Raw genomic sequence first — 17,226 nt, forward strand, 5'->3', positions numbered from 1 at the left:
GTTTTCATTCTTATCAAATGCCATCATAAAACAAGCTAGACTTTTATCCCATAAATGCTATTGGAAGCTGTTTCATAATTTCACACTTCTGCTTGAAAGAAGCTTGAAGATTTCATGACTGAAATCCTGACATTTTTAATATATACTACTATTTACTTCCAAATATATTCATAAAATGCAGCCATATATGAGTATTCATTCCACTTGAATAAAAAAGCAGAACTCCTTTGGTGTTCTGTCATAGAATACTCTCTCTTTCACTGGTCTTCATGTAAAAACATTTGTTGTGGATTCATTTTATTTGATCATGGGAGATCAGAACTTTGTCTAGTATTTCACATGATGTTTCACAATTTCCTTTTGTAATGGCAAAAATAGTATTTCTTTCATAGTACTGGAATGCATCACATGATAAATAGTAGCATGAAAACTATCATTTTCATGCTCGTATTGGTATTTCAAAATTATCCTATGATCATTTAATGCATGTGAGTCTTGTCTTCCTTCATTTTTAACTGATGAAGTTTCTCTCCCTTCCATCATACATATCTAGGTTTGCAATGGACAAAGGTGATGAAAACTGACCCTGACAATTACAGCAAGGTCTAAAGCCTAGGAAAGCAAAGCCTGCAATCTTAATCAGTTAGTATATGGAAGGAAAGAAACAAAAATAATCTTCTACTTTTGTAGTATAGTTTAATATTTATAAGAAAGCTATTAATCAAAATTTTGCAGTACAAGAGTGATTTAGCTGCCACTTGAATGAGATAGCCATGTTAACAAAATAGCAAGCCCAGAATTTATAATATATTCTTCCTGTCATTAAATCAATGTATCTTTTCATTACATTAATCTTTGTTTTCCAAGAATAATACTCTTCCTTAGGACTTAATGACTTCCTTCAACTCCTCCTTTATATCATTTCCACTCATTTTGTTTGAAGTAATGTTAGGATCCGAATCCTGAGGGACCTGAGTAATGCTTAATGTTTGGTCATAAAAGGTCATCTCAAAATAAACAGAATTCAACCCATTTTGAGATCTCAGAAGTTCTCAGGTTGCCACTCCAAGTGCTTGAAGCTCGTGATCAGGATTGACTTTGCAGAAAAAAATTAGTAGAGAGTAGCTTAGTAAGAATAAACAAGGACTGATGTGTTTGAGACTGTAATTTGCATTGTGTATTTACTTCCCCAGAACACTATCTGCAGCGTAAAACTTTTTTTTACTTGTGATCCTATCATGACCTTATCTTTTAGAATTGTTCGATACTTCCTCCTAAATCCCTTGACTTCTTCACAAAAAGTGAGAAACACGTAACAGAAGTGTAGGACTATTTGTTATTGGTAAAATAGACACTTTATCTTAAAGTATTAAAATCAAGGATAAGATTAGAGTAAGTAGTTAAGATAGTAGTTTCAAGCAAAATAAAGACAATGAGTGATGTAATGACAGGTGTATTTCCTGACTTGCTACAGGAAATGTAATACATTTTTTTAAAGGTGAAAAAAAAAAAAAGGTGTACAATGGTTATTTATTCTCCAGTTCATTATTTATGCATATATTTTTAATCTACCATCTGACTTAGTTTCTGAAACGTCCTGTTTTTCTGTACAGCTTAGCAGATACGTAACAGAATTAAAAAGAAATAATCCTCAGTTATTTTCCTATGCTACATATATTTCTTTTTAAGCAGTGATCATTAAAACCCTATGTGTGCCAGGCTTTACCTTTTCTGTAAGTAATTTTATTTACAGCTAAAAAATAACAATGAAAAAATATTGGTTCTGTCCCTTTGAATCATGCACAGAACAATGTTTGTACTAAAGACATGAGAAACTGTTGTTGTAGCACGCTTCAGCAGTACTGCAATTTACCATGTAGTCCCATAGATCAAAACCATTTGCCTGTAGCAGAGTTCAGCATATTGAAATGATAAGGCACTTTCCAATGCTGTTCATTATTTTATGCGCATAGATTGTGCATTTCTCATCCCCACCAAAATTATGCAGAGTGTAAGGGACATGCTCAGGCCCATTGGGATTTCATAACAGTATCACTATCTAACCACACACACCTCAGTCACATCCTACTGTGAAAATAATCATTTTCCCCAACTGAACCCAATTTTTAATCAAAACCAAATTTTTTCCAGCCACATAAATAGAAGAACACAATTTGAAAACCCTGTGCTAGAAGCAAAAAGGAAACTACAGCAGCATAACATGCCCAACGCAGAACTTGGAACAAAGCCTATGCAGGCCCAAGGTTTCCGAGGTACAGTACCATGTCAGCCTATCTTAGTTAAGATGAAAGATCCTGCTCTCCTGCTACGCGACAATGATTTTGTCCTAGTCTGATGGAAATAAGAGTGTTGCCAATTCTCACAATGTTATCACCTGCCTCCTAGCATTTTTCTCTCCTAAAAGCCCCAGCTCCTGGAGTTGTGGGACTCATGAGACACCTAAGAAACTCTAACCTCCAGAGTCGCAGGAAAAAGAGACCAGTTGACCGTAGTGTTTCCTGAAGGCTGAGAAACAGAATGCACAATAAGAGCCCCAAAGTAATTTTCTAAATAAAATAATAACTTCTATTCTTGGGAATGCGTGACTCTCTCTTGAGCACCTGAGGTTGGCAACACTGAAATAATTAATTGTACTATCTGTAAATTACCTTTAGTTGATGTTTGGTATGTTTCTTAGCTAGCTCATCTAGCAGGCATCAATTAAGTTAAAAGCCTCAGGCACTGTGCTGTAGGAGTTTACAGGAATACAGCCTCTCCATAATGTGAAAATTAACGTGCTTACAATGAGCTGTGTAAGCAGCAAAGAGTACTGGTAGAGACAAATAAACTTTAACATGAGGTTCCAGCCGGAGAATGAGGCTTCTTCTCCTTTGTGATAGTAGGCAGCTCCTCATCAACCCTGCCTAGGCCCAAACTCGTCCGCCTGCGCCCCGTTCCGCAGCGGTCCCGCAGTGTGAATGATCTGTCCCAGTGCTGGCGCAACCCCGTTGGGACACGCGGGCCGTACGGTATGTCCTGCCAGCCCCACTGCACTGCCCACTTAGCCAGATGAATGGAAACCACCACCTTTGCACATTCCTCCTATCCTTCTCTACACAGCAAAGCATGGGAGCGAGGCAGTGAGAGGCTGCAGCCACCCACATTGCACACCGGGCATGCAGCAAGGGGACAGGAAGGTGGCACCGCCATCACGGCGGTCAGACCTGGCACAAACCCCATGTGCCTGGAGAGGAAAGATCACCGAATGTTTATCACTGTTTGTAACACATGGAATGAGAAATACAGGGGATATTTCTCTTATTGCAAGTGTGAGGGAAATTGTACAGAACATATTACTTTGTAGACAAAGCTCGATTTATAGTTTAGGGAAGAGGTTTTAAAATTGCCTCACGTATCATTTTTATTGTTGTAATTATTTTAGCTACACAGTATCCACTTTTAAATGTATTTCTAATATGAAAGAATATAATTCCCCTCTTATGGCTGATCTGCCATAGATTAAAACACTTTTTAAGCTTTGTTTTAATATGAAAACTCACAAATATATTTTTTTTTTCCTGGAATGCCTGCACTCTTTATTTCCTCTATTTTCATATGCTGTCACACGCTGCCAGCTGATATTGTTATCTGCTGTCCCTGCCTGTCTATTTTGACTAGATCAGAACTTTTGTCTTTCTTGTTTGTGTTGACTGATGTAGAAAAACCACTCTTCACCCGTGATGCATCACAGCTAAAGGGGACTTTCCTCAGCACCACTCTTAAGAAAAGCAACATGGGTTTTGGATTTACCATCATTGGTGGGGATGAGCCAGATGAGTTTCTTCAGGTGAAGAGTGTAATTCCTGATGGGCCTGCAGCACAAGATGGGAAAATGGAAACAGGTAATTAAGATGGTTCTTTTATGTAAGAAATACAATGATTTGTGATTTCTGAGATTCTCTCTGTCCATAAACGCATGCATTTTTCCATATCAGTTGCTGTGTAGATGCCTAACAGTTCCTCTACAAGAAAAGATAACTCTTCAGATAGAAATTCCTTAAATTACCAAGTAGCTCATCCTTTCCTTTTCACAATATTTTAAGGGAAGAAAGATCTCTCCGTTCTACATTGAAATAGACTGAGAAATGCTCTCCATTTTACTACATGAAATCTAGTTATAATGTTCTTTGGTTTTTAGCCTATTTATTCAAGAGGAATTTCTGCATGGAGAGGCAGAGAGAGCACAGTCTACTAAGGGAAAAATTCTGCCTTTAGAAAAGATAGCTTTGAAAAACAATCAAAGTCGAGTCTGATCCAACCTTGTTTTCATTAGAACATCAAAATGAGTTTTCAGTGTGACATATGGAGATGTAGGCATCTGTGGACTACTAATAAAGAATCTGCAAAAACTAAATGAAGAAAAGAAACTTCTGAAGAGATCTAATGCTGCTATTAAGATCTGGATCAATGCTGGAAATACTTTCATATCCATAGATTGATAAAAATTGCAAAATGCCTTAAATGTCTCTAGAGTCTATGCATGGATGAAGCATTTTTGAAGGAAAATGAAGTCAGTTTCCTAGTCAGCGATTATCTCCTGCAGGAGAATAAGATGGCAGAATGATAAAGTGGAACAGTCCCCAGCCACCAACCTCCTGCTCAAAGTAGTGCTAACTTTGAGGTTGGATAAGATTTCATCCACAGGAGCATAGAGAATGCTGAAGGATGAGCTGCTGCTGGCTCCTGTCCTGCAACCATTCTCATGGTGAAGATTTTTCTTAATTTTATCTGATGTGGATTTCCACTGCTACAGCTGCTTACTGGAGACTGTCATTCTGCATCGGCACAGCCCTGTCACTGTGCAAGTTACTCTTAAGCAGACTTTGTTCCTCACGTACTAGTTAGACTGAGCATTGACATCAGGACTTATACATAATTTTCCATCCATTTCTCACTAACATGTAATAGAAGAAATAGTAGTTTGGGATTCACATTATCTTCGCAGAAAACCCAGTTCGTGGTGGCCAGAGTCACCATGGAGATGCAGAGAATTTTCTAGCCTGAGACAGTTCACTGTGGATGGAGCAAAGCAGCAGAGAATGCTCTTATATTCTGTTACAGTACAGGGAGCAAACATGTAAACGCACATAAGCACAAATAATGTAGGTGGAGTAGTCCCACATGATTTTTCTGGAAATTTCTTTTCATCCTTGTTCTGGTATTGCAAAGGAATAATTCAGACCATCGTAGTTTATTGGAATAAATCACCCTAATCTTTTTCTGTAGGAATCTGCAGGACTTTGCAAGTAGGAAGTGTTAAGGTTGTGAAAAGTATTATTTTTAAAACACTACAATTTGCCCAAAGTCTTGTATTACTTTCGGCATGATGTTTCTGATGCCATATTAATGAATTAATAAATAATTTATATTTTACAAATAATAAAATGTAAGAAAGAAGCAGAACATAGATTGTTTTTTGTTGGTTTTAATTAAAAAAAAAAAAAGTCTACTGGCTTTTTAATTTTCAATTCTTCTTACTGTTTTAACTTCAAAATGCAACTTGGTTGCCAAAGGCAAAATTAAAGTAGCAGATAAGCTTAGTAACATGATCTTCATATCTTCTAATATTTTGTTATTACCTTATATGCTGCATGAGAGATTTTCCCTGCTACTCATAGTTTAGCATTCTCAGATGCAGCACCCAAATACCTGCAAGTGTGTCTGGCGTGGGAAATGGTTGTGAGGAATTGTTCATATGGAGTACTTTACTATGGAAAAGAGAGTGTCCTTACATCTTTTTTAAATTCTGATGTTGAAATTCAATATAGATGTCCTTGATGTTCATTACGGTAGCCACAGTCTGTAATGGGAATACATGGGGAAAAAAATGAGCTTTGAAATGAATCTTAAAATAGATTTTTTTTTCCAAAGGTAATTAATTCATCTTAAGAATCCATGATAGAAATATACATTCAAATATGCTCTCTAATTATGTTAGTCTGTTATATGCAAAGTTAAATTTCTGAATAAATTCTGTAGGCAGATGTCTTCATTTTTGTGAAGACTGACAGAGTTCTGTTGTAAAGTAATTAGAGAATCTCAGGCTAATGATTGTGGCATCTAGCGTGGTTTCTGTGAATATTTGCAGTAATTCCTAAATATGATAATGGAAAACTGGGAAAACTTATTTAAGGTCAGAATATTCTTAAAAGCACTGTGCAGCCAAGCGATCGCATACTCAGTACTTTTCAAACTAACAATCAAACTATGATTCTCTACCTATTCAAACATTGTACAATCTAATTAGCTGGAGATATGGCCGTCCAAAGTGTTTGTTGATAAAGCTCTTAAAAGCCTGTGTTTCAAAACTACTTGAGATTACAGATTTTTGTTTTGTTAGGTAGACATCATTACATGATGAACAGAGATTTTAAATAGGTTTTAAACAGAGCTTTTGAAATAGATTTTATTTATTCTTTTGACATGAACCGTGTGTTGTGCAATTTATGTGCACTCCTGCTACAATCACAGTCACGGGAGGCTTTAATAAGCAATCAAAATATCATATTGTGTCAGCAGGGTACCATAGTAAAAAGCTTGAGGACAATGGCTCTACAATCTATGAAGCGACATGGATGTGAGGGATAACCACAGGTGCTGGTGTACCCATCTGTGGTATAACTCTGGACTCTTTCCCTTGCAAGGTTGATGCTCTTTTATTTATTTTATTTGTTTATTTATTTTGGCAACTGGTAAACAAAACGCTAATGTTTCAGACAGGCATCAGACATTAGAAAACAGTAAGGAAAGACACATCTCCTACACCTTACTGGATCCTGACTGCATGCTTGAAGACACGAGGTGGACTTACTCTAACTGTTAAAAAAACCAAACTCATAGAAAACTAATATTTTAAACTTTTTAATCATTTTACTTCTCTACCCAAAAGCTAGTTTAGTGTTTAGATACAAGTACAGATATGAGAAGGATGAAGCTATGTAAGTTTCATTGTGATCCTTTTAACCTGATGGCAACACGGTGATTTCACCTGCAAAACAAAACAATTTTGGATTTCATCACTTGGAACACCAAAGCTGCTGCCTGACAGACTTGTCATCACTGCATTGCTATGAAACAATTAGTGCAGCAAGGCGAAGTGAGTGCACTGACATTACAACACTGCTCAGAGCACAGTGCTGGGCATTAAGAGGTATTGCTGTAATTGCTGCAGACCCACAGCAAACCTCGCAAGCAAACTCAGAGGAGCCGCATCTCAGTGGATGCATCAGAAACAGACAAAATTACATTCTAGATCCTATTTGCCAGATGTTTTGGAGTTCCTGAGGGTTGTTATGCACTTGTGTAAATCTGGCATCTGTGATCTAATGCCTTTTAGAAAGGCATTTGCAGTATTACTAGGACAAGTTTTAGCATTTGGAGTACAATCAAGCTGCTGGATATGAACATTACACCCCACAGCTTCTCCATCTACCTCAAGACAGCCTAGGAGATACTCATACCACATACTTTCCTCTGAGGTTCCATTGCTTTATCTTGGCTGAAGCCTCACACTGCCAATACAAAACTGTCTACATTTAAGGAGCTGCTGAATCCCATTAAGATGCTGAGTGAAAGTAACTGGTAAAAGACTGCATGAACGTGTAAAGATTTTTATACAGTGAATGATTTTGAATGACTGCCATTTTAAGGCAAACAGAGTTAGGCCTGCGGCTGACTTTGATCAAAGTTTAAGCTGCAAAAGCTCAAACTCTCCTCCAATTCTCAAGGTGATTCAATGGATTAGATAAACTAAAACATACATAAACAGGCACAGGAAAGATTTTCACTAAGCACATTTTCCTAAGCTTAAGTTCCTTTGGTAAAAGATTCGAGAAACAACAATAATGCACAAATAACTAACTGGGTTTGTTGATGACCCTTTTGACTGATAAATAGCCATGGTCATTGCAGGATGAACTTCCCAGAAATGTATCCACATCTGTGATGAAGTCATATAGCTCAAGAATTTGAATCAAGAGTGGGAAATATTCTCTCTCATTTCATCAGCCAAGCATACACTTGGCCATCTGCAAGATGGTAAATTATCTGTAAACAATGCAGACTTCAGCTTTTTTTAGAATCTGTTCTCTCAGAAATTATAGCTTTACTATATTTGTTAATCTATTCTAGAAATAAAAATAATAATAATAATACATTTAAGATAAGATTTAGCTAATATAAATATAAATGTCTACATGATAGGTGTCTACGCCTACTGGTTAACACTACCAGCAGGTTAAGTAGTGTTAACCAGTAGGTGTAGACACTTGTGTAGGTTTCTATATTTGTTAGCTACTCATCAGTGGAGAAAAATATCCACCTTTTGTATGACCATTTTTAGATGACTGTAGAGAGATGAAGTCTAGAATTAGGTGAGGTCTGTCTCACATATACCACTCCGAATTTCTGCTGCACTTGTGAGATATCCAAAGGGAATAAGCTCACTGTTAGAAATACTTGATGGAAAGATCCACAGCCTCGTTGATATCCGTGGGCCTATTATCAAGTTTTATATCAATCTCCTATAGATAAGGAATTCTTCAAGGAGCTGAGGTTACTCAAAACGCAAGCAAATTAGGGAGACTGTGCATACTTGTTGATCTACAAATTCATTAGTGTTGTTATTCACTTGAATAAGCAAACATGAAGTGATAACAGGAAGGCTGACCCTACAATGTTCCTAATCTTAGGGAATAATTATCTAGTTATCATTCATGCATCTTTTTGCATCATAACACTAATAGTTCACCACCTCTATAAAAATTACAGTACTCAAGAGAGAAGGAATTCAGTACGTCTGCAAAAAGCTTGAACTTACCACTGGTTTGTTTCCATTTTGTTGTCCATTGTGTTTGTCCATTGTCAACTCAGATGAACAAACCATTATCTCATCCAGTATCTGATCAAGTGAGATTTAGACTGTCCAATTACAGCAAAGAGGAAATGTTAAACAATATATGTATGAGGAATGCCTTCAATGCAAATCTAAATTTAAAAAATGCATATTTTGGCAGTCAACTAAGAAAGTGAATACTGTAAGTGAATATTGTACAGGACTTACTGTATCATGACCACATGCTACAGTACCTATATGCTTTTTCAAACAGATCAAGTCCCTCTCAGATGCTGTCAGTCAAGATCCAAGTGACACTGACATTGTTCTCTTTTATAGTATTTCCTCCTCTAGCACCTAGCTGGTTTCTGTGATTGTCTTATCAAGAAGTTCACTAGCAAGGGCTCAGTGAAGAACTGTTCACAAGCATATGTAGGACTTCATTTCCAGCAATACTAGAAGTTGTCTGAAATATAGTTAGCGCAGTTCCCTGACACTCCTTCACCAGCTCACTCAACAGCACCAGAAAGATTGGTGTCACAAATTAAGGCATTGGTTTTTGAACACTAGAGACTGCGTTGCTACTTGTAGTTCTGAGGAAGGAGTGTCATCATTATTCCTATGAATTTCCAGGCTGAAACACTGTTTTGAGATACACAAATGCCTCACCAAGTGTCAATCTTGCAGGTGCAATCTTATGCCATGCAGCAAGTGTATGAGATTGGAATAATGTATACAAATCATTTTGAGTTATCAGACTCCCCTGATTCAGCCTGGAGAAGAGGAGGATAAGGGGAGACCTTTTCAATGTCCATGAATACCTGAAAGGAGACTGCAGTGAAGATGGAGCCAGGCTCTTTTCAGTGATGCCCAGTACTAAGGCAAGAGGCCACGGGCACAAACTGAAACACAAGAGATACCATCTGAACAACAGGAATCACTTCTGTGCTGCACAGGTGCTAAATCTCCTGAAGCCACCTGGCCATGGCCTTGGGTGCCCTGCTGTGGGTGTCCCTGCTATGGCAGGGTTGGGCCATAGGTACCCAGAGGTCTCTGCCAACCTCAGTCACTCTTTGCTTCTAGGATTCTATGATATTTCTCCCCAGAATAGCTTGCAAGTCTCACGTGACTAAAGCCAAAACAGCTCAAGATGTATAAAGGCTGCTCCAAAATTAATGTCTTCTATTTTATTACGTTGGTCCACTAAGTCAGAGTGATATGGCAGAAGAGGTTGAACCTTCCCACCAGTATTACATTACATTTTCTTGCCATGAGACAGACGGCAGGAGTAGTCTGACAAAATGGTGTCATACAAGGAAGTATGTACAAAGTAAAGGTGTGGAATTGAATGCCTCCATATGGAAAAAATTGGCACCCATTAACATTCATTGGTGCTTGCTGAAGGTTTATGGAGACCAGCCAGTGAGTGTGAGGACAGTGAGGTTGTGGGTGCTGCGTTTCAGCATGGGTGACACTGACAGTGGTACAGATTTCTATGAGCATGGCAAAAAAAGCAAAAAAATTAATATTAGCTAAATTTTAGAATATAAATGTTTGTATTCCTCTGCTTGCAGAAAAAAGCAAAAGTAAGTATGATCCAATTATACTTAAGAGATTTCAGTCCGAAAACAGATGAAAATGTCACAAACTTTCTATTTGATTTCACATATTTAGTCTGTCACTTCAGCTAGTGGAAGTGATATGACTTGCATTTTTGAATTCTAAATGGTGACAGTAAAAATAATACTTGCATTTAAGAATATTAATAGCAATAGGGCAACAATGCAACAAAAAATTTTCTTTTTTTTGCAACCCCTTTCCCTTCCATATTTTAAAGTAAACAATTAATTGAACTCCATATGTAAGTAGAGAGCACTTAGGTTAATGGAAATTTTGAATGATTGTTTTCTAACATTTTTTCATTATGCTTTTGTGTGTTTCTGTTGCTTTCATAAACTTTCTACAGTGGTCACTGTAATATTGTAAATTTCTATTTAAAGTAGCCAAAGACCTGGGATAAAGTGCCCACTTTCCTCACAAAGGTAATGAGTTCTAATCTTGATGAGGTTCCTATTACAGTCTTTTCTTCACATCTTTATTTTGGTGCTCACTAAATTTCAGGGTACTCTTTCAATGGTAAGCAGAACAGACACTAAAAAATTCCTACCCATATTTCTTATACCACACTCTGTTACTGTCTGGGTCTGAGGGTTTTGTGTGCATCCTTCCAATTTCATTGGTTGGCTGGTGGGATATTCAGTCGTCTTGTTTTCTCCCTAAGGTGCAGAAAATCCATATGTCACTATCTGTTCTGCCTGATACAGAGCTAGAGCTTGAGTCCATGTTGCTTATCTGTCAAGCTACTCAGCATTCATTAAGCACTGCATACAAATCTTTCCTATTAAAACCATCCCACTTTGCATAAATATTCCTCGAGGTATGAAGAGAGCTATTGATTCTTTTTAGCTCTGTCATTTGGCTATTCCCCTTGAAGTTTTCAATTAAAATTGTTTATACAAACTGGAAGAGCAATTACAGCAGAACATCTAACTTGGATTTCAAAATGCTTCTGAGAAAGGACTGTGTGTTCTTTAAGTCATAAGAATAATTAGAAAAAACAAATTCTTAAGAACTTCTTGTCCTCACTTTACATGGTGTCTCACCTCATGTGATGATTTTATTTTCTCATTATTATGGGACTCAGTGGTACCTGTCTCTGTGTCTTGTTTTTTAGCCCTAAATTTTGCCATAATTCGGAAATTTGAGGAATCTTCCATATTCCATATTGTTCTATAACATTTAAGCATTGTACCTCACTTCAAGGTTGTTAAAAGCATCACATAAAGGATCACAGATCCCTAAATAAAATGCCAATTGGAAGGGAAAGGTTATTTCTAGAGAACTGAAAATACAAACACTCAGAGTGCAATTCAGATGGTTAACATAGGTGTCTAGGACCATAAAAAGTGCAAGAGATCCCACCTACCCTCTTGATGCCATTTGAGAAATGCAGAAATCTCTTCTACATCCTGTAAATCCATATACACATCTTAAATGGCCAAGGCTATGGAATGGCATAAGCAACCAATTTCCTCTGGTATCTTAAGAGTGAGTTAATGAACTTCTTTGTCTTTCATAGTCATCTATCACAGCAAGCAGTGGTTGATTCATTAGTGTACTACTGACTCTTTTCTGACAATTTTTATGGATGTTTCCCTAGCCTAATTCAAAGCTCAGTCATGGTTTATGAACACTTGAAATAACAAGCAAAAATCCTTTGGCTATTCAAACAAGACTAAATGGTGAGCTCAGGCATATTCTGGAGATTATGAATTCACTTTCTTCTTATAATCCAGAAGGATTATAAATTCCTTCTTCTCATTTTGGAACAGATATTCCTGGTGCCCATAAAATATACACCAATTTTAGGACTGGACAATGTATGTGCTTCTTATATATTCTTATAGAGACTCTTACTCAAAAGAAACTTTTTTTTTTCAAGTGAAACAGGAATCTGGACAGTTTAACACTCTTTCATTTTTGTTTGAAAAATAATCCATATTTATAGGCAAAAGTTCTGGTAAGCATTGTTTGTGGTATTTAATTCATTCTGGGGAAAAAGAAAATCACAGGTTACAGAACATTTTGATTTTCAGTTACTATTCTAAGAATGATTATCTTTGCTTTCTACTTAAAATAGTAAAATATTAGTCACGCAAGTAGATGAGGTTCCAAGTTAAGTTCATGTGCAACATAGTTGTCTGCAGGACTTTGTATACAAACAGATCTCCTTGTATATAATAAGTTAATTCTAGTACTTAAGCCATTAGACAGTTCTTCCAGTACCAGCCGTAGAAAACTGAAGAAGTTTTAATAGAGATGGCTGAGGTTTGAGCGTGTCCAGTCATGCTAGATTCCACATGCACGGTAACAGGCTTCAGCTTTTCCCAGATTTTCACACCTGTTACGTTTTTCTTTAACCAAGAAATGAAAGCTGAAGCATTTTAATGAGAAGAGAGCATAATGCAGATGTGGTTTGCAGTACTATGAACAATTCTGTTTCTTATGGGCAAACAGAATACAGTATAAGACATATTTACTCTGTTTAACCTAAACCACCAATCTGGGTCTTTGTAATGTAAGTAAAAGGAGATCTGGTGCTACAAGCATCATGGAATCATAGAATCCTTAGCACTGGAAGGGATCTTTAAAGGTCATCTAGTCCAGCTCCCCTGCAATGAATAGGGGCATCCACAGCTAGATCAGGTTGCCCAGAGCCTGATAGCCTGGCCTTGAAAGTCTCCAGGGACAGGGCATCCATTACATCTCTGGGCAACCTATTCCTGTGCCTCACCACTCTCATTGTGAAAGATTTTCCTTATATCTAACCTAAACCTACACTCTTTAAGCTTGAAACCATTTCCCCTTGTTCTCACACAACAGGCCCTGCTAAAGAGTCTGTCCCCTTCTTTCCTGTAGCTCCCCTTTAGATACTGAAAGGCCACTCTCAGATCACCTCACAGCCTTCTCTTCTCCAGGCTGAACAGCCCCAGCTCTCTCAGTCTGTCCTCGTAGGAGAGGTGTTCCATCTCTAGGATGATTTTTTGCAGCAGTCCTCTGGATGTGCCCCAGCATAGGTCGTCTGTGTCTCTCCTGTACTGAGGACTCCACATCTGATCGCACTACTCCAGGTGAGGCCTCACAGCGCATAGTAGAGAGGCAGGAACACCTCCCTCTCTAACTTCTGGCCATTATTCTGAGCTGTGAGGGCACATTGCTGGCTTGTATCTAGCTTCCCATCCACCATTATCCCCAGGTCTTTTTCAGAAGGGCTGTGCTCAATTGTTTCATCCCCCAGCTTGTACTGGTAGTGGATGTTGCCTCAACCCAGGTGCAAGACCTTGCACTTAGCTTTGTTGTCATGAAATTCACCCGGGCCCACTGCTCAAGCCTCTCTAGGTCCCTTTGGATGGCATTCCATCCCTCTGGCATGTCATCCGCACCCCACAGCTTGGTGTCATCAGCAAATTTGCTGAAGGTGCACTCTGCCCCACTGTCAGTGTCATCGATGAAGATATTAAAGAGTATCGATCCAAGCACTGACCCATATGAGACACCACTCCTCACTGATCTTTGAGCCATTAACCACCATTCTCTGGACTTGATCCTGCTGCCAGTTCTTCATCCATTGAGCAGTCCACCCATCAAATCCCTATCTTTCCAATTTGGAGAGAAGACTGTTGTAGGCTACTGTGTCAAAGGCCTTTATGACATCCAGATAGATGACATGAGTGGCTCCTCAGTTTTCCATTGATACAGTTACACCATCATAAAAGGCCACCAGGTGCTATACCTTTAGCATAGAACGAGATCATAAAGAAATTAAGAAAGGTGGCAAAATAAAATACAAAATAGTAAAGGTAAAAAAAAGCAGAAATTCTGTTTGGAACATGAACACATCACAATATGCACAATCTATGCCATGCGCAAGACCAGAGCATATGACAGTTCTCAGAAGCCTATACATTTGTTCTTCAGTCTGAACTCCATCATACAAAATCTGCAGACTCTCTAATTTGGACATTTTAGGTTGGTAGCTGATAAATACATTGTCATAATTCTGATATTTATTAGGACAGCTTTTGTAAGTTTTGGAAGTTGCCAGTTGAGTAAGCAGTGTGCAATGACCTCAGTGCCTGCCAAAAATGCTACTGTTGCAGAAATAACTTCTCTCCTATCAAGTATAATTAACATCTGTCTCACATGATTTGGCTATTTGTTTGAACAGACAAAAATATACATAGAAAATAATAGTCATCATCATCTCATGTGCAGTTTCATTCAATAAATAATGACATCTTATTCCTTATAAAAAGAATAATCTAGGAGGGGTAAAAACTTCTTTCTGTATAAAGAGATGATGGGGAAAGTGAGATCATACTGCACTAATGAGGTTAATAACCTAGAACTGTACTTTTCAGTATCATCAGCCATTACACCTTCAATTTTCTTCTAATTTTGCTTATATATAATTTTATTGTAGCATTCAATTATCAAAACAAAATGTAAACATTCAGCTCAGTTTCAGATTTTTTTTCATTTTGTATTAAAAATTAAATACAGTAAGAATGCATAAAACCCAAGCGTTCAGAAATTCAGCTCTTCATTTGCCTTGAATAGTTAAAAATTTTAAACAGTACAAATTTTAAAGCAAACATTTAAAGCAAATTTTAAACTCTGAATACTTGAGCATCATTTAATTAATTACTTTTAAGTTACAGTTTCTGCTCTATAGTAGGGTGGGGAAAATTCAACTTAGCACTTATCAAATGTACTTCTTGAACAGACTAAAATCTGAGAACTTCGGTGTCCCCATCAAAAATGAGAAATAGTCAATTCAGAGCTTTGTAAAGTGGAGTAAGTAATGCAGTTAGCATCCCCCATTGTAACTAGTTCAAACAGTGAAGAAAAGAAACCCGATGGAGGTTTATCATAGCAAGATGTCTGAGTGCTATATGTATCTAGATGTGTGGGGTACATTACAACAGAAGTCTGTGCTAAATCACATGTACATTCGTTCTTTTGTCAGTGTTCTGAGTCTCTTATCTGATGCATCACATAAAATAAAAACATCCAGAGTTGCATTAGAGAAGAAAAAACATTTTCAGGCATATAAATTACATTCCAGGAACTTTGTGAACCTTTAGCTAATGGAGGTTACAGAGACATTTCATGTAATTCTGTTGTGACTTCACTTCTAAGGCATCCTTTGCTGTACATTACCAAATTGGGATACTAGAGCAGAGCACTTCTCCTCTGACCCTGTTTCACTTAGCCTTTGGAAGAAGTGCAAAGTTTATTTCACCACTTATACATCTGCCTCTTTATAATTGATGATACTGACATTTAAAATAAAATAAAATAAAATAAAATAAAAGGCTTCTTTGTTTAGAAACCTGTAATGAAAATTTCTTGCTAACATGCCTGAGCTGTGGCCCCAAGGTGGGCTCCGGTGAGCCAAAGGGTCTGTCTGCAGCATAGGCACTGCCCCTCACCAGACCATACTACCAAACCAGATATCACCCTTGCACTTAGCCCATCAAGTTATTGGTGGGCTTTTGGTTAGATCCCTCTGTAAATTCAACAGGAAAATCATGCAGCGTCTCAGTGCGACTCACTGTACCAAAATACTTAGCACATTTTTTTGTTCATTCTTTTTGTATCACTGTAAAAGGTATCTATTTTGAAGTTGTTTTTTTGTTGTTCTGATATCAACAAGAGAAGTATAAAATGCAATTTTTTTTACCTCTGGTCATTTTCCAAGCAGGTTAGAGTGGCAGCAACATTATTCAGACTTCTAAAAAGCTTTCTGTACTCTGATAGATTGTCTTGAGCAGTCTGTTTAGTCTGTTCTATTCCAATTATTTTCTGTATATCAGACAGTATATTTTTTAGGCCACATTTGACTGCATCGCTGCTTTCATCAGAAGGAAATACAATCAGCTATTATATAAGAGATTCAATCATATCTAGTGCAGTTCTACTTATTTAAATATATTTTTTCTGAATTATTTTGCGAAAAAAAGGATAATAATAGTAATTATGCTTGAACTATTGTTTATGACAAATATGCTGCTCCATCCAAGGTGCTGACCTGATGGATTTTTATTTCAAGCTCCATCATGCTGTAAATACTGTCTTTTTATAGACTATTCAGTTCTGAATGAGGGATGGTGAGATTTTAAACACTACATTTGCTACAAGAATGAGGAATTTTCCTTTCCTAGGATGTAAGATATGTAATTTCAAGTCAAACGGAAGTAATATCTTAACAAAAATGTTGGCATGCAAAATTTTCTTTAAAACTGTTTGAACTGAAAGTAGCATTTGCTTAAGAAACTTAAGTGAGGAATCAAAACCAAGATGTTCCTTATTTGTATGGACTTTTAATTGATCTAGTTCAGCCAGAGGGCCACAGACTGGCGATGTTTATCTAATCCCAACCCTGAAAATGCATCTCATAAAATACATAGTTGTTTGTGTGACCTCCTTACCACCAATACCTTCTATTTACCAAGACTCTTAAAATTGATGATTCTCTTAAAGCTTGGAAAGCAGCATGTTTATCTATAGAATATGTGTAGGTATAGATACAATGGCCCAGTGTGACTGTGGCTCCAAGCACTGACACCAGTATCAGCCCTCCCTGAGGCTGGTCTGCACACTGGGTATTTTACAGCAGCATCCTATACAGTCATTTTCAAAGGCATAATCTCAGCCAGAGTATCACTGGAATAATCCAATTCCATGTCACCCTTCCACATATATTTTTT

The 17,226-nt window shown here is 37.4% G+C and overlaps 1 protein-coding gene across 1 annotated transcript in view; it reads left to right on the forward strand.

Moving 5' to 3' along the window:
- The window catches only part of MAGI2 (membrane associated guanylate kinase, WW and PDZ domain containing 2), a 78,567-nt gene that overhangs the window by 16,972 nt on the left and 44,369 nt on the right, over positions 1 to 17,226 (forward strand). The window contains exons 3-4 of the mRNA XM_031553012.1: positions 2,152 to 2,273; positions 3,720 to 3,902. Of these exons, the coding sequence (XP_031408872.1) occupies positions 2,222 to 2,273; positions 3,720 to 3,902 (235 nt within the window). The 5' untranslated portion in view covers positions 2,152 to 2,221. The remainder of the gene's footprint in view (positions 1 to 2,151; positions 2,274 to 3,719; positions 3,903 to 17,226) is intronic.

This window comes from Meleagris gallopavo, chromosome 1, assembly GCF_000146605.3.
Source record: "Meleagris gallopavo isolate NT-WF06-2002-E0010 breed Aviagen turkey brand Nicholas breeding stock chromosome 1, Turkey_5.1, whole genome shotgun sequence".
Taxonomy (NCBI): Eukaryota; Metazoa; Chordata; class Aves; order Galliformes; family Phasianidae; genus Meleagris; species Meleagris gallopavo.